General features: G+C 41.1%; 1 protein-coding gene across 1 annotated transcript; it reads right to left on the minus strand.

Annotated features, from left to right (window-relative positions):
* Positions 1-1,103: 1,103 nt before the first annotated feature.
* Positions 1,104-24,800, minus strand: LOC138973425 (uncharacterized). The gene is made up of 15 exons (XM_070346144.1): positions 24,596-24,800; positions 20,713-20,991; positions 19,846-20,253; positions 19,333-19,538; positions 18,021-18,202; positions 15,375-15,529; positions 14,351-14,475; positions 13,645-13,795; positions 11,272-11,470; positions 10,558-10,705; positions 8,901-9,009; positions 8,288-8,416; positions 6,981-7,008; positions 4,565-4,744; positions 1,104-4,090 (listed from the first exon to the last, which is right to left on the minus strand). Exons 1-15 carry the CDS (start codon positions 24,656-24,658, stop codon positions 3,879-3,881), a joined length of 2,574 nt encoding a protein of 857 aa, XP_070202245.1. The 5' UTR covers positions 24,659-24,800; the 3' UTR covers positions 1,104-3,878.

Genomic DNA, 24,800 nt, shown 5'->3' on the forward strand with positions numbered 1-24,800 from the left:
GACTGATTGTTTGATGTGTGGAACAAAAGAAAGGAGAGTAAAGAAAGGAAACAAAGTTAGAAACAAATACCGCGCTGGTTGGGCTCGAACCTACGACCTCACGACTCTTACCGCAGTTCACTAACCACTACGCTAAGAATGATTTTCTCCTAGGAAGGAAAAAACTAGACTTAGTGAAGGAAAGTTCAGAGGCAAAGGCACCCGATATTGAACTGGGCACATTACAGAAGAGGAACTTTTGTTTTGTTTAAAAAATATATGTCTAGAGTATTTTTGGCAGCAAGATAACGTAACAAAGCAGACACATGTTTGTCTGTCTTTAAAGTACCTTTTCTTGAACATATATGGGGGGTAAAGAAACACCGAAATCACACGAACCCATTTTGATAAATGCTTAAGAACATTTGAGCTTTCGCAATCGAGCTGGCCCTCTGCGTCTCTGTCTACGATATTCACGTGGGGTGACCGTCCTATCTGGTTAACGTTCGGTTTTATATGCTACTTGTACGTGACGTCATTCACATGAACTGTGGTGAACGATATTGTTATGTCATAAGTGGTATCTCAAACGTATGTAGGATAAAGTGTTATATCAAACAGAGATCCAAATCAAAATGTACCGACAGACAGCACATAAAACCTGATCACCAGAAAAGGAGAGCTTGAAGTGAGGTCAGACACTTTTATTAACCACTATGACATCATTTGAATGATGGAGAAAAACAACAAAAGCTTGGTTCACATGACCCTATACATTTCAAAGTTTTGGTCAACAGAAAAACGGGATTTTACGTGTTGTGAAGACTGTGGGTTTCGGAGGTGGGACGGAAGGGCCGGGGGGGGGGGGGGGGGGTCATAGGGGGTGAAGATGAGCTCTTTCTCTGTTGATGTTAGGGATAAGACATGAAGTAATAAGCTCAAGAAGGAACTTCACAGGTCGTACCAGGGCATAGTTCCAATTTTTCACAGAAACAAACTATGAAAAAACAATGCACACACACACACACACACACACGCACGCGCGCACACACACACACACACACACACACACACACACACACACACACACCCACGCACACACACATCATAGCAAACACAACCAGTACTGTTACACAACAAAATATATTTTTAAAACATTGCATTAAATACTATTCACAAGCTGGTTACAAAACCTGCTGTCTCAGTCACAGCAGCTTGCAAACTGAAAACTTTCATTAACCAAAACACATTGAGCCTTTTTCATTTAGTAATAACAGTTATATTTTTTAACAAAGGTGGTAAACATATTCAAGTGTTGTTAAAATTCAAAAATAACCCCAACATTGATCATGATAATTTCGACAAACTGTTATTCATATCAGTAACAAGACGGGAAAAAAAGTATAAGAAAAAACAGAAATTCGACACTGGGCCTCCGACTATAATTAGGATCACAAATAACCATATCAAAGTAGGTGTAATTGCAAACTGTGTTGATAAATACATTTTCCACACTTTTCATGTTTTGCTGTGGTATGCATAAAACCCTAGTACCAGATTAAACGTCCAAAATACCTTGTGCTTTTGATAAGCATTCAAGATAATCAGCTTAAATCACAGAATTCTCAGTGCACAGTAAATCACGTAAGTGCATATAATCATTCCCATTTCTAAAATCTATCTTCTGTGCAAATGCACATCAAGCTGACTACATTCCTACTTATAAAATATATAAAAAACCGTAAAAACAAATGACCTCACGTTTTCATTCTGAACAAGACATAAGTTGGATTAAACAATCTGAAACACTCAAATTCATAAAAAAACTTAAACTTTACTTAAAATACTACCTGCTGTAATAAACATTCTGGCTTCAATTTAGATTTACCTGCAGCAACCTCGTTGGACGGAATGAAATCAATATACAGGTACATGCAAGTTTTGCTTTCCTTTTAAACGTCAATTTCAAAACTAAATATGCAAAATGTTAATGTTGTAGAAAAGTACCAAATGATTTCAAAACTAGCTCGTTCTGCACTTCTACCTAAAGAGGTTTTCCAAATTAAACAAATATGTACAACTTATTCTGTTCACAATCACCACTGCCGGGAAACATGAATTCATGACGGACTGATTTAAAATCAGGAAAAAAAGAGAACAAAGCAAATCTTTTGAAAATGTGTTAGAAATAATACAATATAACACCATTTCAGTTCTAAAACTAAACTACACATTTTTTACAGGATTTTCTTCACAACGCATTCATATTGGAAAATTAATATTTTATTTGCACTTGCCATAAAAGAACTTTGCAGATAAAAAACAACAACAGACAAACAAACGATAAAATGAATTAAATGTTCTTAACGACATTTTCACACGATGCAAGCCACAGCTGTTCCTTGCTTGCATTTTAGCTGGGGAAGGGGCGAGCTAAAAATAGCCAGGGCAGAGGGAATCATTTGGCAACCAGCAGCTGCAGCCAGATGCTGTAACGCTCGCTTGCTTGTTATACCCAACTGCTTCCGCCCTACACCAGGAGATGGGACTTATCAGTGGCTGGCACTGAGTGAGCCTGCTGCTGCTGTGTTATCTCTGCTGTGGGGGAAGGCTGGGTGCTAAAAATAGCTCAGCCTGCCTGCAGCTAAAGGGGCAGAACTGAAGCCCTGGGAACAGCCGTGTAAGCATGTTCACTGTTTCGCATTCTCTTATTCAACAGGGAAGGACAGGTTCAAAATCAACATTAAAATGTAGAAAAGGAGTGAAGCAGTTTTACTTGATTCTTCAATGAGAAATAACACCAACTAAGCAAACCAAACCGTCTATTCTTAACCCTCTCTTCCGAAGTGAAATACATCAAAAGGGAAAACAGGTCAAGAAAACGTCATAACGAAAATAATGACGTCACGAAAACTTCTGTCACTCCTTAGACACATATCTGGACGAACTGTCGAAGACATTAATCATCATAACTAAGTTTGTGAATTCTGACCTTGTCATATCAACGGTAGAAAATTAGTGGTAGGGTCACCACCAGGCTGTGCGTGCATCCGCATCCTAATTCATTATTTCTTTGACGACACAATTGTTGAGCCACCCAGTATTCAGTATTGCACACACAGAGAGTGGTTGCCGCTATATCGGAACCGTCTATTACACGAAAAAGGAAACAGTGCTCCGGGGGGAGAAATTCAAGTGTTACGCCCTTACGGCAAAGCCATTAGGGGCATGTTCCCGGGTTTTAACCCGACTTTAGATGAGATACACAAGTGTATGCGTGTTAAGGTGATATCAGCCATCTGCACTAATGGCAGAATGACCGAGGTCTTTTACGTGCAACTGTGGTAACACGGGGGTGGGAGATGGATACCGTCTCTGGGTCTGCACATAAAGTTGACCCGTGTCCGTCCTGGCCCGAATTCGAACCAGCAACTTTTCGATCATAAGTCCAGTGCTCTACCACCTGAGCTACCCGGGCCCCCAAACAGTGCTCCTTTACGGGACGGGGAGATAGCTCAGTCTGTAGTGGTGTTGGCTGGAAACCAGTTTGTTGCTACCAGCGTGAGTTCGACCGCCACGTTCGGCGAAAGATTTATTTTCCAGAGCCAACTTTGTGCAGACTCTCCTCAGTGTCCGAACACCGCCGTGTGCACGTATGCGCACGATAAAGACCTTAAGTTTACAGCGAAATTCTTCGGGCTTGGACACATGAATACACACATGCAGACATTTAAATGAAAAAAACAGGATGCGCGGTACAGTATGGCAGCTCGCTTTCCCCAGTGATAAACAACCCGAATTCCCATGAGGGTTACCTGACAGGACTCTATGACACCGCATCCTTACAGCCCATCACCTTACATTCTTTCATTACAACAGAGTGCTTCAGCAGTGCTCTTTTAAAGCCCAAACGCTTTTTTTGCAAATTCGTGAAATTTGAGCAGAGCTGCAGAGTTGTTGACTTCCGCCTGGATCCGACCCTGTGTAAAGAGCATCATCACCTGCATGACGTCAGGGCTCAAGATGATGGGTAAGTCATCTGCACGAATCGTGAAGATACCTGCGAATCTTGCTGTCACGATGCGCTCACCCCTTTCCACGGTACCGAAACCTAAATGCAGAAAAGAAGAAGATCTGATAAACAAAGGGAAGTAAGCGCTCTAAATGCGTACGGCATGTGCAATGGAGTAAGTGAGAGTTATGTAGAACCAATCTCCTGGCACCTGAGAGAATAAGCATTGACAATGAACACGTGACATTTACCCTCAGAAAAAACCGGGTTGTGGATTGGATATCATGATATGCTGTTTTATTCTATTAGTGAGTTGTTGTATGGCCCCAAAACGGGTCTTATGTTCAGAGCAGGCTTTGTCTCTGAAGGGTTCTTTCGTGTTCACGGGATCTTTCTTCTTTTACCCCCACCCCACTCCCTTTTCTGTTTTCTCAAATATTCCCACATTCAGAAAAACACAGAGCATAAATATGTATCAAAAATAGAAAGGGGGTTGAGGGGAGAGGGAGAGGGGTTCATCTCCCAGCAAATAACCTCTCAGCCATATTGCAATGAAATAAACACTCAGCATACCTTGTCTCAAATCGAAGAATATGGAATGTCTTATTTCTTCTTCTTCTTCTCCCATGTTCTGCAGGACGTAGACTTGCAGCACACTATCGACTGCACGAGTCACCTCTTCAGTAATGTGGGACCCGGCACGCTGCAGAATTTTCTCTTCCTTTTCCTCGTAAGATGTACACCCTTGGATTTCTGTGAGAGATAAGAAACAGCATTAAAATGTCAAGCCTGAAGGTCTACCCAACTCAAAAAAATCAAACTTTGTCTATTCATGGCATTCTGATCAACAAAGGGGAGTAAGCGCTCTAAAAGGATACGACATGTGCAATAGAGTAAGTAAGAGTAATGCGGAACTAATCTCCTTGCACATAGAATAACAAGCATTGAAATAAACATGCACATTTCATCTTCTAAATAAATATCTTATTATTGATAAATCCTCTAAATAACATTTTCTTATTCATGGTATTGTCTAAATGTTGTTAGATTTTATTCTTGCTTTGGTTTTGTTTGGTTGTTTTGCTTTCTTCCTGTTGTTGTTTTTACATAGGTTGTAGTTGCTTTGTTTTCTAAAGACGCATTTAGAAGAGGATGGAACATGCTGGTATAAATAACCTATCACATGTTTGTCAATACAGAATACAGTACATAATCTTTAATTGCCCAAGGTTGGGAAGTTGTGATGACATTGCGGTTAAGAAACATTTCAATCCAACCATATACACCAACACACGCATCATTTATACAAACTGATCAACAACATTAATTTAAAAACAACACTGGACAGCATGAATTAAAAAAATACTTTCAGAAGCACATGAAACAAGCACGAATATATTTGTCCCAAAATGCCCAACACATGAAGGCTTCAAGCAGATGTCATTCTAGGCTCATTTTACACAATAACTTCTTAAAGCCGTCTAGTTGTATGGCAATATCAAACAAAGAATATTTGACTATTTCGACCAGTTTCTCAACAGAGAATAAGCTAGCTCGATAATTCAATTTGAACATTACGAATTTTGTTGTTTGATGATAAGTCTTCTTATATAACCCAAACCATTGTAATGTTGCCTAATGGTTTTGATTTATGTTGTTTTCAAATGAAACAATCAGCTTTTAGATTTAATTAAAGTGCACATGTTTCAACACAAACGGTGTTACAAAGGCAGCATACCATAACAATAACAAAACTGGGCAAATCAAATATTGCAACAACTTTCTTACCCAAACCAAAGCATTTAGTCCCGTGTCGAGACTTTCAATATCATTTCAGTCACTCAACTGGCATCCTTTTTGGATCAAAGATGTATTTATAAAAGGGGTCAGGTGACGACCTCTCCAAGAGGGTACCGAACAAATCGAACTGACAAAAACGTAAGATAGCAACTACAAATCAACGAAAATTTAGAATAAGCACAACTTGAACACTTGTACATACAAGGAGACAATCTCGTCAATTGTCTATTGAGAACCGGTTTCGTTTTGCTATCTTGTGTATTGATTTGTTTGTTTGTTTGTTTGTTTGCTTAACGCCCAGCCGACCACGAAGGGCCATATCAGGGCGGTGCTGCTTTGACATATAACGTGCGCCACACACAAGACAAAAGTCGCAGCACAGGCTTCATGTCTCACCCAGTCACATTATTCTGACACCGGACCAACCAGTCCTAGCACTAACCCCACAATGCCAGACGCCAGGCGGAGCAGCCACTAGATTGCCAATTTTAAAGTCTTAGGTATGACCCGGCCGGGGTTCGAACCGAGAACCCACGACCTCCCGATCACGGGGCGGACGCCTTACCACTAGGCCAACCGTGTCGGTCCCTTGTGTATTGATGGGTTTTACCGTCCCTAATAGTTCTGGTGCGCATGGACGGTCGAAAACTGGAGGGTTTTGTGTCAACGTCGAAGGGAGCCACGAAAAAAGCACTGTACTTTAGCAATGACCCGGTGGATTGCTTTCAAACATTTTCGGGAACGGATGCCCACACAGGAGACGTACTTTCAGATGCTATTCAATCTTTCTGAAAGAGTTTTAAAAACGGTCACAAGATTGAATAAATCGAAAAACAAAAAGACTGCCAACGTTCCACATTTCAGAAAAAACAACAAGAAAGGTAAGTTGTTGTAACGTTTGTTATTGCCAAAACAATACGTTACAGTCACAAATATATCGACCCAACGGTCTTTTAAGTGAACAAATCAGTGACAAAAACGTTGCTTGATGGAATATTCGGCTGCTCGCCAAGAAGGCACCAATGATTGATACAAGTCCTGGCAACGTTTTATTTGAGTATGACTACCGAAAGTCCGACGTCGTACCCACTAAGCTATCGTGCCCGTCCGTCTGTTTGATCAATATGTAATTAAAGCTAAACATTGCAACATGCAGGTTTAAAGAGGCATCTTTCTATTTGTGTCTTACCTTCTAGCATTGTCCTTGCATTCTGCGCCTGTCGAAAACACAACTTCATAAGTTCAAAAACTGTATATTGTTAAAACTTCATCTTAGGCATACAACCCTGTTCTGACAGTTTGAAACCCCGAAAGCCCCCTTTCCCCCCTACCCAACTAAAGTACCTATTTTGCAGTCTCCAGCAAAATACATTGTATTCACAAAATGTGACCCTCCACAACGGAATGAGTCGCATGTCACCTTTGCATGATTTTCATATTTTTACATTTTCCTACAGAGTTTTTTATGCTCTATCCAGTGGTGAAAACCGTTTTAGAAAAGAGTGAAAACTGTTTGAGTTATAAGCCTGTGACTAAGGTGACCCTCACACTGTTTGTTACCAGACACTCCCCGGACTTATATTAAAGGGCAGCTGTCGGGTTGCCTGGCCTCAAAAATGCGCGCAGTCGCGTGCAGAAACGCGTTTAAGAGTTTTCTGAGTTGATTCAACTAAAGACTGTTGATTTGGTCCAGAAGAAGACACTTTTATCATTAGTTTAAAACCATTAAAATGCATAAAACTTTCTGCTAGTTCTCACAATCCGCAAAAAAACGAAGCAGTTGGCAGGCCGAAACGACTCAAAATCCGCGACCGACAACTCTGTCAGCACAAGAAAAGACGCCGCAGCGTTAGCCTTGCTGTGACGTCACTCGAGGAACCCGATAAGGCCGCTGCGAAGTTTACAGTACAATGTAGACTACGGCTGGACATCCGTAATGCTGTACGCGTGATTGATTTTTGCACAAAGTAAAGTATTAGGATGGTGGTATCTTCTCAAGACCCACGTTCCCATTTTCTCTTCTTTGATCTGACCGACTGCAACCTTCACAAGTCATTTCTAAAGTGGTTCACATGCTGTTGCTACTCCTCCAGTCCACCCGGTTAAACCATAAAGTTGCTCAACCACAGACCCTCGTGTCCCTGGTCAGCAGACACTTTACACTTATGAAGAAGGTCCACTTGAGGTGTCACGCCAATCACCGTGCACGTGTGAGGTACTGAATTCAAGACAAAAGCCAACTCTGTCGGTGGGAAAATCTAGGAACGAGATGATGATAATACATCTTCAGTTACTCACTCAAGTAGATAGACGAGATAAGACAAAGGGAAGAGAGAGAGAGAGAGAGAGAGAGAGAGAGAGAGAGAGAGAGAGAGAGAGAGAGAGAGAGAGAGAGAGAGAGAGAGAGAGAGAGAGAGAGAGAGAGAGAGAGAGAGAGAGAGAGAGAGAGAGAGAGAGAGGGGAGCTTTGAGAAAACGTCTTTAAACCGTTGCTGACCATTGCTTGTTCTGGTGGTCTTGGTGTCGTTATGGTGATCAGCTGACCGGAAGTCCTGGAAAAAGCCACCAGCCTGTCGAAGTGGACCGACAGCGAGTCAGATTCTGATGGTTGTATCCAGGCTACAATCTGAAAAAGGGTGTAATCGGAAAGCTGCAACCTCAAGTGAAGTTGCCGACCAAACTGTGAGGGTCAGCAAAGACTATTTCATGAGGACATTTCAAAGTTTAAGGTATTTTAGCCCCCCCCCCTCCCCCGACTTCTTTCTTTTTAATTAAATTTTGTTTGTTTTGTTTTGTTGGGGGTAGTGGGGTTGAAAACACGATAGACCCATAACATTTAAATTTGAACAAGGTTAAACAAACAAGTTGTTGTTGTTGTTGTTGTTGTTGTTGTTGTTGTTGTTGTTAGTGTTGTTGTTGATGTTGTTGTTGCTGCTGTTGTTGTGTTGTTGGTTTTCTTGTTTTTTTGTTTTTGGGGTGGACTTTTGGTTCATACCTGCCTAATCAACACAACACAAATAAATATAAACACAAATACACACCTAACTACAACAACAACAAACATATATATCAAATCTATACCCAAGACTTCACTTTTAATAATTTCTCACCTTTCTCTCCAAACCAGTGATGTAGCGAGAATCTGTAGCAACGACACAGTCATCTTTCATGGTTGCAACTGACGTCACACGTTCATTAGCCGTTAAGGTTGCCTGGAAACTGCGTAGATATTTTATATCAGGTCATCAACAAATGTTGTATCTAAGCTATTAAACCGTTCTGCAGTCCACACACTCATATAGGTCTATAAATATACAAGGATGAATGTTCCCGTCAAGAAATCCGGATTCCAGCTTTTGAAAATGGTTTCAAATGATTGTTTTGGATTGAAAAGAAAGTGAAAAACTTGAAAGGTGTGTAGAGTTTTGGCATTAAATGCCAAATTCTTTTCAAATAAATTTTATTTGCATGCAGTGTTTCCAAAATCAATACATTGCTTTTAATTCATGGAGATCTTGTCCCCTTCACTATGACAAGGTAGCTGCGCCCTTGCCCTAACAGGACCAAGGCTGAAGTGTAGGAGAAAGTTAGAACCGGGTGGTATACAGGCAGCTGGTCGGCTTGATTGGTTAGAACTCCCAAACACACCTCATTTTCAAACAAACTGACCCAGCGGATGCGTGGCTCCCACTCAGTTGGTAACTTTGTTGTGCACATCAGGACAGGTGGCCACCGAGAAAACCTTTCTTCGCAATGTATTAAACAAGTCGCGTAAGGCGAAAATACAACATTTAGTCAAGTAGCTGTCGAACTCACAGAATGAAACTGAACGCAATGCAACGCAGCAAGACCGTATACTCGTAGCATCGTCAGTCCACCGCTCATGGCAAAGGCAGTGAAATTGACAAGAAGAGCGGGGTAGTAGTTGCGCTAAGAAGGATAGCACGCTTTTCTGTACCTCTCTTCGTTTTAACTTTCTGAGCGTGTTTTTAATCCAAACATATCATATCTATATGTTTTTTGAATCAGGAACCGACAAGGAATACGATGAAAGTGTTTTTAAATTGATTTCGAAAATTTAATTTTGATAATAATTTTTATATTTTTAATTTTCAGAGCTTGTTTTTAATCAAAATATAACATATTTATATGTTTTTGGAATCAGAAAATGATGGAGAATAAGATGAACGTAAATTTGGATCGTTTTATAAAAATTTTTTTTTTTTTACAATTTTCAGATTTTTAATGACCAAAGTCATTAATTAATTTTTAAGCCATCACGCTGAAATGCAAAACCGAAGTCCGAGCTTTGTCGAAGACTACTTGACCAAAATGTCAACCAATTTGGTTGAAAAATGAGAGCGTGACAGTGCCGCCTCAACTTTCACGAAAAGCCGGATATGACGTCATCAAAGACATTTATCCCCAAAAATGAAAAAAACGTCTCGGGATATCATACCCAGGAACTCTCATGTCAAATTTCATAAAGATCGGTCCAGTAGTTTAGTCTGAATCGCTCTACACACAGACACACACGCACAGACACACACAGACACACACACACACACATACACCACGACCCTCGTCTCGATTCCCCCCTCTACGTTCAAACATTTAGTCAAAACTTGACTAAATGTAAAAAGAAGAGTAGACAGAGAAAGAAAAAGAAGAGAACAAGCACAGAAGAATACAGACAGAGTCTAACGTCACCAACAAATTGTTCTGGCGAGTAAATTTTCCTTGTTATCGTGTTCAACAAAAACTTACTCCAACAAAGTGACTGGGACTCCCGCTTGCCGCAGACCAGTGATAATGCCAGGCTTCCCCTCGGTGAAACCCGACAGACTCAGCAAGAACACGTCGCGGTACTGTAAGGGGTCTGGGCAGTCAGATGCTGACGTCTGCTGGTTTGCTTCTGCAGTAAATAGTTGCCAAAGAACAACAAGTAAAGTTGTCATACGAGTCTATTGGAGTGGGATTGCGTAAGATAATATAGATAAGATAATTTGAATAAGATAATGCAGGTAAGATAATTCAGATAAGATAATGCAGATAAGATCATGCAGATACGACAATGCAGATAATATAATGCAGATGAGATATTTTAGATTTACCTGGGAAGAGTTATACGCAAACAGGTGCTTAACTTACAACCCTCGCTCATGAAAAGGACTATTATAATAATTATACTTGTATATAATCATGCTTATATAAATGTTTCAAAAGTTTATAAGATACGCACACAAATACATACAAAAACGAAATCGTGTGTGTGTGTGTGTGTGTGTGTGTGTGTGTGTGTGTGTGTGTGTGTGTGTGTGTGTGTGTATGTGTGTGTGTGTGTGCGTGTGTGCGTGTGTGTGTGTGTGTGTGTGTGCGTGTGTGTGTGTGTGTGTGCGGGAGAGACATAGAGGGGGGAGAGGGAGTGGGAGGGAAGATAGGCAGAGATGTAATTCAAACTTTTGCAATTGTTTAACCCACCACCGACACCGAGTTCTTTTTTCAGCACTGACGCCAGCTGAGTGCCACAGGCCTCACAGTCACGTGGCATGACGTCATCACTATGACCAAGTCCTTCGTGACGTAATTCACGGAGGAGAGGCCCGTCAGTGTGGGGGAAGACGTTCTGCTGGTACTCCCTCACCTGCTGGTACTTGTGGATTATCTCGGACGTCAGAATCTGGACAGGTTAGGGGGATGAAAAATTAAGATAGCATATCAAGTGTTGCTCTGAGAGAGAGTTAGAGAGGGAGGGAGTGATAGAAAAAGAGAAGGGGGGGGGGGAGAGAGAAAGAGAGGTACGCAGACAGAGAGAGTGAAAGAAACAGAGAGAGAGACACAGAGAGAGATAGACAGAGAGAGAGAGAATTGAACGAGGGTGATATTCGAATTGTGTATTGTGTACGTGATAGTGTTTCTATTTATTTAAGGTTTATTTGTTTGTAATGTGTATTGTTGCCGTTATTAAGATTATTATATTTAAGATTGATTTAAGGCGCTTATGTTGTGTATTTTTGATATTATTAAAATTATTATATTTAAGATTGTAAGCGCTTAGAACTATTTTAGGATTTGAGCCCTATAAATAACATTATTATTTAAGTTATTGAGACATCCCAGTGCACTAAGGGATTTATAGAGCAAATCGAGAAAATTCATTATTGAACGAAGCGCATAGCGCTGAGTTCAATAATTATTTTCGGGATTTGCTCTATAAATCCCTTAGTGCACGGGGATTGTTTCAATAACGATATTGTCGGTACCGCCAGAGAAAAAAAAGATACAACACGCATATTTTGCTACGCGCATTTGAATAGGCAGAACTGTGTGGTCAGGTCGTGGAAGGTCTACTTTTGTGTGAGTTGTCTCAAGTGTGTCGTGCTTTCGTCACACGCAAACTCTTGTTTTAATTTCTGTTGGTAAATTCCAGTGTAGCGTTAAGCTAAACAGTGATGATCTTTCAGAGAGACCTCATTTGAACTCGGAGAAAGGACTGTGTTCTTAGTTATTTGCGATTCGAAACCTCCAGTCGAGCTTCGACGGATTGACTGTGCCGAGTGACTCCACTTGAATTGGCTAAACACCAAGGTCGACGGTTAGCACATTTTCAAAATAAATGTGGCATGTTTCTCGTGTGGTATCTTCACTCATCGGGGAGTCTGGTACTAAATATGAACGGTAAGAATGCTCTGAACCCTATACGTATTATATCCCCATCGTTTTATTGTTCACATTTGCCCAACATGTTAATTTGCTGAGCGGGGTTTATGTCGTCTGCTAGGCTATGGCAATCGAACCACTGCAGTCTCATTTCAAAAACAAAAATTGCTCGTCACGTTGCACTGAGTCTGCACGCATGAGGCAGCCTGGTAATAAGTCTTATATATGGTAAGAACGTTCTAAACCCTACACGTTTTCGATTCCGATTGTTCTTGCCTTGAAATAATAATTCGGAAACCATTCATTTACTGAACTTATGCAGTCGTATTTCAGTGTAGTCTGCTACGTATGACAGAGTCGACTTCCAAATGCTGATCTAGCCGGTACGTTATCGAAATAACACTTGTGTTTTCTGTTAGCTGCTGGGAATTGTATACTAACTCATCATTTGGTAATGTGGATAATAAGCTACATGCCACTAACACGGCATAATTATGAGAAGAATCTTCGCAAGTCGAAACTGAAAAATTAGACACAGCGGGTTCTATTTTTAGATCAGTGGCAACTGTGGCACAGGCACATGCAATCTGTCAGAAAAAAACCACTTCTGCTTTAATTGAGAAGCAGGACATTTATGGTCATTTGGTATTGTGGAGAATATAAGCTACATGTCATTGATTAATTCTGAGGATGAGAGTACAGTCTCGCTTAGGCAAAGGGTGGAAGAATACGCTCTGTGGAAAAGTTAGCGCACTCTTCGCCATTAGCCAATCAACTGGTTCACATCAGTCATGTGACACCAGTACTTACTGACAATTATTATTATTGTTATTTTTATTATTATTATTATTATAGCACGATCAATATATGGAGAAACATGCAGGAAGGCAAAGGGGCAGACAGCTAGGACAGACAGACCGTTGGACAGTCAGATGGACATAATACAGGAGCAGGAGGGGATGCATAGAAAAGAGCAGACAATATTAGGAACACATTGGAGGCATATCAACATATATTCATTTGATATTTGTTAGTTGTAAAAATGTGCACCTTTTGTGAATAAAAGTGCAAACATCAAAAACGCATCACTTATTTGCATTTTATGTGTCAGATCGTTTGTTTGTCAGATGTTTGTTTGCTGAACAAGATACTCTTTAAAAGAATAAGAGTTTCCATATATCAAACACGCCTTACTTCCCGAATGACGGCAGCAGGGGAACGCAGGGGAACACAAAGGGAAAACTCCTTGAAGTAATCCGGGATCTTGTCGTGACCCACCCTGGCGGCCCACAGATGCAGGTTCTCCACACGCTTCACCAGCTCGTCACAAAACTCGGTGAACTCGCTGTCAAAATATGCATTGTAGAATCCAGTTCATATTGTGCTACGTAAGATGATGATGAAGAAGAACAACAAGAAGAAACAAAAGAACAACAAGAACCAGAAGAACAACAACAAGAACCAGAAAAAGAAGAAGAAGAAGAACAACAACAACAACAAAAACAACAAAAACAACAAAAACACCACCAACAACAGCAACAACAACAACAACAACAACAACAACAACAACAACAACAACAACAACAACAACAAGTACAAGAAGCTTATCGCAAGACTCACTAAAACACCCATGACGAAAATTCAAGTTAATATGCCGCCATGAAAGAAGAAGAAGAAGAAGAAGATGTTGCTGATGATGATGCTACTGATGCTGCTGATGATGATGACAAAAAACAATGCTGTTACTTCCTAAAAATCCAGCATCACTGACACAAGCAGCAACTTAACTACCATTGCTACCACTCTTGTTACTGGGTGTTAAAGGTAATATAACTATATTGCCGTACCAAACACCTGCTACAGAACTTAGTCAGTTAAAGTTGAAAGAAACGCCTCTTACCTGCTATCCACCTCATCCACTATGACGTACAGATGATCGTCCTTAGCACGCGAGGCTAAATTATTTACCAAATCATCCTTTCCTTTGCCTTCCACAAGCTCGGCATGAAAATGGAGCTTGTGTTTCTGTTTACATATAGATAGAAATACACATTAATAATTGATTTAGAGATGGATGCATGGATGGATGGATGGATGGATGGACTGATTGAATGATTGATTGATGATTGATTGATTAATTGATTGTTTGATTGTTTGATGGATTGTTTGATTAATTGATTTGACGGGCGCTGTGGCAGGGTGGTAAGACATCGGCCTCTTAATCGGAAGGTCGATGGTTCGAATCCCGGCCGCGGCCGCCTGGGTGGTTAAGTGTGGAGATTTTTTCGATCTCCCAGGTCAACTTATGTGCAGACCTGCTAGTGGCTTATCCCCCTTCGTGTGTACACGCAAGCACAAGACCAAGTGCGCACGGAACAAATCCTGTCATCCATCTCAGAGTTCGGTGGGTTGTAGAAACACGAAAATACCCAGCATGCTTCCTCCGAAAGCGGTGTATGGCTGCCTAAATGGCGGGGTAAAAACGACCATACACGTAAAATTCCACTCGTGCAATAACACGAGTGTACGTGGGAGTTTCAGCCCACGAACGCAGAAGAAGAAAAAGAAGAAGATTGATTGATTCCGACAAAAAAGACATTTCTACAGGTCAATACGTAAGCAATAAAGTTAAGTGGAAATAGCAAACAAGTCGAGCAAAGTCAAATTGATACATTTAGTCAATCTGTCGAACTCACAGAATGGAACTGAACGCACTGCGGAATTTCACAACATTATATATTTGCCGATTACCCGCTGATCACTTGAAGTGACAAGCCAGTATAGCACAGAAGGCTGACGTGTTTCACAGGAAAGTGCGCACTTTTCTTTTTAACTTTCTGCGCCCAGGTGTTAATTAAACGATATTGTTGTCTCATGAGTGGTCTCTCTCACGTATGTAGGGTAATCATGACTATTGCACTCACCAATGAAGGGCATTTAGTCTGTAAGCTGTGATACATCCAGAGTGAAGCTGCCATGCTTTCGTTGGACATGCTGACCACACATACATCATGTCCGTCTCTCAGCCACTTTTCCGCTTGGAGTATCAGCATGACTGTCTTCCCCGCCCCAGGAGGTCCTATAATGTAGAGATTACCAATAGTACTACCATCTACAACACCGCTATAATACTTATTCCCATCATAACTATTTATTTTAGATATTAAACTCCATTAGTGCACATGCTTAAGAATTAGGAGGCTTTTGGTCCAATTATTTTGTTGTCTGTTTCAATAAAAGAAAAACTGAAGAATTGGCACAGACAGACATAGCTATAACCATCGTATTCATCATCATGGACAGAACTGTTCTCGACATAAACATTGCTTACAACAGAAATAAAAATAAATAACGTCTCTTAGACCTTCTTTACGCCGACAAGCAACGTAGCACCTGGGTGTTCATTTTTGGCTCACGTAAGTGTAGCCTATGCGATGATAAACTTTGTATGTCTGTCTGTCTGTGCGTGTGTGTGTGTGTGTGTGTGTGTGTGTGTGTGTGTGTGTGTGTGTGTGTGTGTGTGTGTGTGTGTGTGTGTGTGTGTGTGTGTGATAGAAACTTTAACATTTGACTAAACACCGAAATACTAATTTTACCGAAGCAACAGCTTCAAAATATTGAAGCAATGATCAACATTTCGTCGGCACGTATGTCGTTAAAGTGTGTATCCAAAGAAAACGGGTGGTGGGGGGTTTTGGGGGGGTAAAAACAGCTGACTGATTTGTGTCGTGTGAGGTATGTAGACCAGGTCAGGGGTCAAGGTTAGGTCAGATCGCGTGAAGGAGTGTGGTATAGATACAGTTAACACCGAGCTGCAGTTCGCCGATTCGAAGAAGACGACTCATGATTTCACATTGTTCGGTTTCGTAGCTCCAGAAAAATAGATAAAGAAGATACCAAAGGAGATTTCCTACAGGTTAATCTGCACAGCGTGTTTCCAGTGTCTGCGCGAGGAAGCGCTGTCGAAAGCGCAGTGTCGAAAGCGCAGTGTCGATCTGGCCATCGTGTCCTCGTAAGTACTAAAAAGTAGGCTACAGACAGACATATATCTAGATCTAGTGTCTCGCACTCTTGCACCGTATCACTTATGCTTACTGTTTCTTTCTTTCTTTATTTGGTGTTTAACGTCGTTTTCAACCGTTCAAGGGTATATCGCGACGGTATGCTTACTGTGTGTGTGTATGTGTGACGGAGTGATTGAGTTTGTGTTACTGTTTGTCGATTTATTACGTGAGCCGTGAAGGCTTCGCCTCTTGTCTTTAATTTCTTATTCTACTAATTTCCCTTGACTGCCGGAAAAAGCTTAGTTTAAAAAAATCAATAACAATCATAACATACAAAGTATAACTTTAAACCAAAACTATGAAAAATATATCCAGGGGAGGCTAATATCTTGCTGCAAATGCGAAGGGCCGGGCAATATACAACGGTTGCTTCCCTTGTCCGAGTTTTGTGGGTTATTTTCTTTATGGCAAAATATGTACCTGATAGGTATTATGGCAGTTAGGGGGTAGTTTGTCTGAGAATATGTATGACATCAATGTAACGTCAACAGAGAAACGTGAACCTGCATGGCACGAGCATTTTGGACACTTGTAGCTTGAAAAAAGAAGTTGAAAAAGAAGAAGGAGGGGAAAAAAAAAAGAAGAACAAAGAAGAGAAGGCAAAAATAGAAGAAGAAGAAGAAGAAGAAGAACAAGAAGAACAAGAACAAGAACAAGATCAAGAAGAACAAGAACAAGAAGAAGACGAAAAACAAGAAGAAGAAGACGAAGAAGAAGAAGAAGAAGAAGAAGAAGAAGAAGAAGAAGAAGAAGAAGAAGAAGAAGAAGAAGAAGGAGAACAAGAACAAGAACAAGAACAAGAACAAGGGCAAAGATAGGAGGAATTAGGTCCAAAGGATACAAGACGCCGAATGCCACCCCGTCCGGATATCTTCAACCTTTTGTACTTGACACTTATAGTTGATTTATATAAAAAGACCAAACAATACTGTACTCACGTTTGACAAAGACGATACGAAGAACAAAGCACGACGTTTCGACCACTGTTTTTCTGTGTTTTGCGCCTAGGGTAGACCCCAGTGGTCGAAACGTCGTGCTTTGTTATTCGTATTGTCTTCGTCAAACACGTGAGTACTGTATTGTTTGGTCTTTTATTTCTCGCTCTCACGCGCAATCACCATTGTTTCGCTTTCTTATTTATATAAAGAGAGAAAATGAAAGTTTTACGGCCTCACGGCAAAGCCATTAGGGGCATGTTACACGGGAAAACCCGGCTTTGTATGAAAATAAAAAATAAAAATGGGGGGGGGGGGGGGGGGGGGATGTAGACAGCTGGCTGTCGGCTGCTAGAGAAGACCTGAAATGGGCTAGGGACCGGGTTGGGTCGTCTTGGGTCAGTGCTGAAATGGTTACTTTATTGGCTGTTGGCCGGACGGACACCCGGGCTTCATATTTTTGCATGCATGTATTCGTGTTTCCAAGGCCTGAGGCTATTTATATAAAGGAAAAGAAGACAAATATAAAAGTTAAAGTTTGAGTCGGAACAATAACACGAGCAACCAATACCTGTGAGGTAGACAAGACGTTCCCCAGAGTTGAGAATCTGGACCTGCCCCTGGTGCAGCACAAAGTCCATGTAGCGAGCTGCAGTCTCCGACACCCCTTCCCCCTCAGTGCGAACCACCTTGGAGGCTTTGCTCACTGCTGACGGACAGAACACCTCCACTGTTGTTGCTGGGCCTGCAAATCTGAACAATCATCGACTGATGTGCATAAAGCCTCATAATAACTGACCGAAATCGACTATACGAAGTATACTTCACAAAGCTGGCCGCCCGAAGCTTTAGGACTGAGTTTTTGATAAAACGACTTCACAAAGTCTTCGCAAAGTTGACTTTGGGCTCAATTAAGTACCGCACTAAACTTCATTGCATTCTTACTTATTATGCCTCCCATAATTGTGGCAGAGGTAGGTGTCCATATCCATACAAGGTAGGCTTCAAATTAGAAATATAAAAGGGATTGTACGGTCCACTAGAACAAGTGTAGTCTTGTGTCTCAAAGTCCAACATGCAGTCTCTGTCAGCAGTTACCTACCTGCACCTGTAACAATCTACATCACCAGTACAATCACTTATTCAATCGACCTGTTATTGATACAAGTTTGGCAGCGTTTTCTTCTGTTTATTTTGTTCAGGAGGCTTATAATGTAATCACGCATTTTGCTTTTTACTATTTTACACCCTGATTTTAACACCACTTTAATTAAGAAAGCGTTTCTCCTCGTGTCTTCTTCTTCTTCTTGGCGTTCGCAGAGGTTACACAATCAGTCCAGCACTGGTGATAAATGTTGTCGTTTTCTCCAACTCCTGTCGACTGCCGTATAGTTTGGTCTGCAAGGGAGTTGGTGACGGCCACACTTCTTTTCGTTCCTCATCTAGTAAGGGACATCGCTGTAAGATGTGTTCCGCTGTTTGGTCCTCTTGACCGCAGGCACAGGTTGGTGATGGCGCCAGCTTGAACTTTCGGTTCATGTGAGCATTGAGCCTGTTGTGGCCAGTACGCAGCCTGATGAGGTTGACTTGCTGCTCTCTGGACATTGTGTGGTAGTCATCTCTGTTTGTCCTTGGCCTCATCAATGCCTTGATGATTGGCTTCTGCTCACTAAAGCTGACACTGTTTTCAGGTTGGTCTTCCACGGCTCCTTCTTTTGCCAGCTCATCTGCCCTTTCATTTCCTGGTATCCCACAGTGTGTGTAATTTGCTTCGTGTAAATAATATGCATGCACAAGTCAGGATCTGAATTGCATCCTCCTTTAAACAGGAAAAAAGTAGTTTCTTCTTTGCCATTGATGAAGATTGTTTATGACTTAATTACCTGGCCACAAGCTCTTCATACACATCCTTCGTCATAGCGGGGTCCTCGCCTCTGCTCGTCATCAAGGCCTTCCACCACTGATCCATTCCCGTTATGACGTCATCAGTGACCTCCCAGAAACTATTTCTGTCTGACAGTTGGTCCGACGTCAGACACAGACACACGGGGTCTTCAGTATCGGCTATGCCAAAACAAGCACACAGCTCCTGCCATAGAAAGCATAATTATATGACATTGTCAAAGGCCATAGAACAAAATTAATAAAGCACATTGTTAAACAACAAACACATCAGTGGTGAAAACCGTTTTAGAAAAGAGCAAATACTTTTGGAGTTACACGCTTGTGACTGAGGTGATCCTCACACTGATAATTGAAACCCCCGGATGTATATTAGGCCTAGCGCAGAACCCCACGAGGTGACATCCGACTCATTCCGTGGTGGAGGGTCACATTTGTCATATCTTAGAGCTCTTAGTTCCTAAAAAAACACGCACACAAATCTATGAATGTACCTGTTTGATGGCGGAATTGTTCTTCAACACCCGCTGTAGCTGAGAAGTGGTGATGTTGGGAAGCATCAGGGTCTTGGTCACCCGAGGTTTGTTCTGCATGTCTTCAGTCACGTGCTTCAGAACGTCCTCAGACTTGTCCAGCTGGTTGATGATTCGCTTGAGTCTCTTCACCAACGTCTTGTCATCGCTTTGCTGGGACGCTGGCTTCCCAGTGAACCGAGTGCCCACAGACTTGATCTCAGCGGCCATCAGCCCGTAGCGTCGGTGGATGATGAGGATGTCAAAGTCTCCTCTTTCTTTGTTCTCTTTCTTCAGGTCCTGGGGTCGACGCAATTTCTTGGCTGCAGAAGCGAAGCAAGGCTCTGCCAGGTAACTGGTAAACTGGAGCTGGGACAGGACGAACATCACCTGCGTCGCGAAGAAATAAGTTCGGTGACAAAGATTTCAAGTATACCCCCCCCCCCCCTACCCCGGGATAAGAGCTTCCTTCCACTTTGACACAAGCCAAAAATCAGATGTCAGTTATGAACTTGACTCAGAAAAACTCTTCCATAAGAAGCAACCAAACTCTATACTTTTGGCATGTGTCTGGTATGTGGAAGGATGCGCATTTCGCAAAAAGACGGATTTATCGCGATACACATGAGAGAGAAAAGTTTCTTTAATGTGAACTTTGTTTTTCTCTCACTCACACTCGATGGCTTTTACGTGTGTGGCCATTTAGGCCTTCATACTCCGTTGTGGGGGAAGTTTAATGTGAACTGAAGCACTCCTGTGATAATGTGCTGTGTTGTGTTCTCAATGCAGTGCATGCCCATTACAGAATTAAGTAGGTAATGTTGATGGTGAGTGGGTTGGTTCTCTTACCTTCTCCGCGTTATCTCCGGGCGCAAATGCGCTACCTCGCTCACAGAACTTCTTGAGACAGTGAAGAATGCGCTGCTGTTCGTGATCCTCCAGCTCGTCGCTCTCGTTCACCTCGAAGGTTCCTTTTGGTGTCTTTTCGACGGCTGCTCTGGGCACAGCCACTTGCTGCTGAGCGATGTGCTCCACGTCATAGTTGATGCGCTTCATGTGAACAGGGGGCACGAAATACGCCCGTTCGTGCAGATCTGCGTACCATTTGAGGACGTCCTGTCGCCATTCCTGTGATGAAGAGATTGATTGATTGGTTAATTGTATGATTGATTGATTGATCAATTGACTGATGGATTGACTGATTGATTGATTTATGGATTGATTGGTTACTTGGTTGCTTGCTTGCTTGATTGATTGACTGATTAATTGATAATAAACTTATTATGACGAGCTCTACATTCGTAGTTCTTACACAATCACACACACGCACTCACACACACTCACGAACACACACACACGCACGTACGTTCACACACCCTCCCACACACACACACACACACACACAAACACACACACACAAATAAACACACACATTGACACACACACACAGTCAACCAAACACACAGACACAGACACACACAGACACAGACACACACACACACGCACACACACTAACAGTTACACAAAAGCCTTATCCTAACACTAAATCGATTTCAGACTTTTAACCTCATAATTATTGGAAATCCCCAGAAGAACATGACGTTCCGCCACTGCACCATTGGCGTCATGTATTGACAACAGTGTTCCTCGGCTCTTGCATGTAAAATACTCATAATCAGCTTTTTCTGGATCAGTAAATTCACTATTTAGAGCAGCTGTCAATGGCTTTACACACAACAAAAGAATAATCACCTAACCACATGCTTGTACAACCAAGTCTCATCACTGGGATACCGGAATGGCGCAAGCCGCTCACCCTCCCCACCCACAACCCCTGCACCTCCCCTGAACCGTCACGAGTATGATTTGTTGGTGTGACTGTCGGAAAAGGTTCAAATAATATCTTTTGCGAATCGATGAAAAGAAATAAATGCCTTTCAGCGCTCAAAGCAGATATTGAAAGGACTTGAATGAAGGCTGACACACCTCTCAGACATATTATAGGACGTAGTGCTGTAAATAGAATATCGAAACAAGTCGCGTGAGGCGAAATTACTACATTTAGTCAAGCTGTCTAACTCACAGAATGAAACTGAACGCACTGCATTGTTTGTTGCCAAGACCGTATAGCATCGTCAGTCTCCCGCTCGTGGCAAAGGGAGTGAAATGGACTAGCCAGTAAAGCGCGGTAGTGGTTGCTCTGAGCAGGATAACACGCTTTTCTGTATCTCTATACTTTTTTACTTTCTGAGCTTGTTTTTAATCCAAACATAACATATCAGGAACCGACAAGAAAATAGATGAAATTGTTTTTAAATCGATTCCGGAAATTTAATTTTAATAGTGATTTTCATATTTTTAATTTTCAGAGCTTGTTTTTAATCCGAATGTAACATATTTATATGTTTTTGGAATCAGAAAATGAAGAAGAATAGGATGAAATTAATTTTGGATCGTTTTATAAAGAAATAATTTCAATTACAACTTTCAGATTTGTAATGACCAAACTCATTGATTAATTTGTAAGCCTCCAAATTGAAATGCATTACCAAAGTCCGGCCTTTGTCGAAAATTGCTTGACCAAAATTTCAATCCATTTGATCGAAAAATGAAGGCGTGACAGTGCGACCTCAACTTTCACAAAAAGCCGGATATGACGTCATCACACATTTATCCAAAAATTGACAAATTAAGTCCGGAGATATGCTACTTAGGAACTCTCATGTAAATTGCCATGCAGATCGGTCCAGTAGTTTGGTCTGAATCGCTCTACACATACTTGACTTCAAAACTTGACTAAATGTAAAAAGAAGAATACAATGGAAGAAACTCATGTAGAGAAGTTTTGACAAATTGTTCACAAGGTTTTTACTTTATTTTTATTTTTATCAATCGCTTGAGGGTTTTGAAACTTCAAAACACTGAGCTAGTCAAAACAGTTCAACTACATGTATCTCAGATAAGGTCCAAGTCTGTTCATGGAGTAATTAAGGCCATTCCTTCACTTTGACACTAACCAACTTGACTGCTTTCTGGCGAGCTTAGGATTTTTATAAATTACGTTCGTAGATTGAGACTAGAGTTTGATTAGAAATAGTGTCTTCAAAAAAAGTCTACCCTGCACCAAAAGAACCTGATTAGTTGATTATTGGTATGTGTCTAATTTGAGGGATGGTCTTATTCGAAGTAGAATTAAGCCAGACCAGACTTAAAATTAATGGTAAATCAAGTGGGAAGGACTGCGCCTTTGATGGCACCAAACTACCTTTTATACACGAAAATAACAATTCACGCTGACACAACTGGTAGTTTTTATTCAACTATGCAAACTCGACAAAACAATTTACATCCCTAACTATATATAGACGGTATGCAAGAGTCACTACACATTACAACTAAAACAAGAAATAAATTATGAACATGGTCTAATCAATACACAAGATTAGGCAGAATATATATCAAATTAAAAAGATACAAACACAGAGAATAGCAGTGGACTATTTTGTGTTGCTGTTTGCCTTTTTTTCTAAATCTTCCACGTATTTCGTACAGAACCTTTCACTACATTGGGGTGTGCACGTTAAAGATCCCACGATTGACAAAAGGATCTTTCCTGGCAAAATTGTATAGGCATAGATAAAAATGTCCACCAAAATACCCGTGTGACTTGGAATAATAGGCCGCGAAAATTAGGATATGCGCCGAAATGGCTGCGATCTGCTGGCTGATGTGAATGCGTGATGTATTGTGTAAGAAAAAATCCATCTTACACGGCATAAATAAATCCCTGCGCCTCGAATATGTGCGCAATATAAATTGTAGGTATGTATGTAGGTATGTATGCATGTGTATTGGTGTGTCGGTGTGTCAGGTGTGCAAGAAAAAAGGGTATTTTTTATCATGGGTTTTATGAATTTTCTTCTCTTATTCTTTTATAATTATTAATTAATGACCTATATGTGCTGATGACCAATTTAATTTCCTTTGTTGGATCAATAAAATGTTATGAGTTATGAGTTATGAGTTATGCAACAAAAAAAAATAAGTAAATAAATAAATACATCCCTGAGCTTAGAACTCTACCCACGGAATACGCGCGATATAAGCCTCATATTGATTGATTGATTGACTAGCAGATTAAGCATCCAAACCCTGGAGCTGCGCCTGCTGTAAGTGCTATGGTTTGGTATCGACTCGATTGATTTACAATTTTTCGATAGTTTGTTTGTGATTAGTGAATGAATGAATTCATGATGAATAAGCAAAATGGCAAACGTGTGAACGACTGACCGATTGAATGAATAAATAAATAAATGAATGAACTTATCAATCAATCATTGATCGATCTTCTTTGGAATAAATGACAACAATATTCAATCAATAAATCAACCCACAAATCAATCTGTACTACCACGAACATACACAGAATAAAGATTACATCCTCCAAAATACCCCTCCTAGTGGACCTTTGTTCTCACGATTTGGGCTTGAAACCAGTTATTCCCTAATGAGTATGTGATTTAAACAATGTTTTGATTGTCCGCATGTCCATCCGACAGCCAGCTTTGAGGAGATACGCCCTATGATTGTGTTGTTAATAATTATGTAGTTTCAAACAGTAATTACAGTGGAAATCCACAGAGATAAGTTACGTGTATTTAACCTTAATTGAAATCAATGCAGTCCGTTGGTCTGCTTTGAAATAATATGTACCACCAGAGAAAAGACTTACCTCCGACATACCGAGCTCGCTATCAGCTTTGCTCGAGCGTCGACGTTTGGTGCCTGAAGCCATCACTTGGTTCTAAGAAATTCAACGATTTCCATGAGAGTTCTGATCACCGGTGAATGGACGGCTAAGAGCACAGAAAGAAATTACCGCATGCACGTTGAAACCTCCCGCTGTGACTGAGGCATGGGATATACTTTTGCCCCTC

The sequence above is a fragment of the Littorina saxatilis genome, linkage group LG8 (assembly GCF_037325665.1).
Source record: "Littorina saxatilis isolate snail1 linkage group LG8, US_GU_Lsax_2.0, whole genome shotgun sequence".
NCBI classification, from domain to species: Eukaryota; Metazoa; Mollusca; class Gastropoda; order Littorinimorpha; family Littorinidae; genus Littorina; species Littorina saxatilis.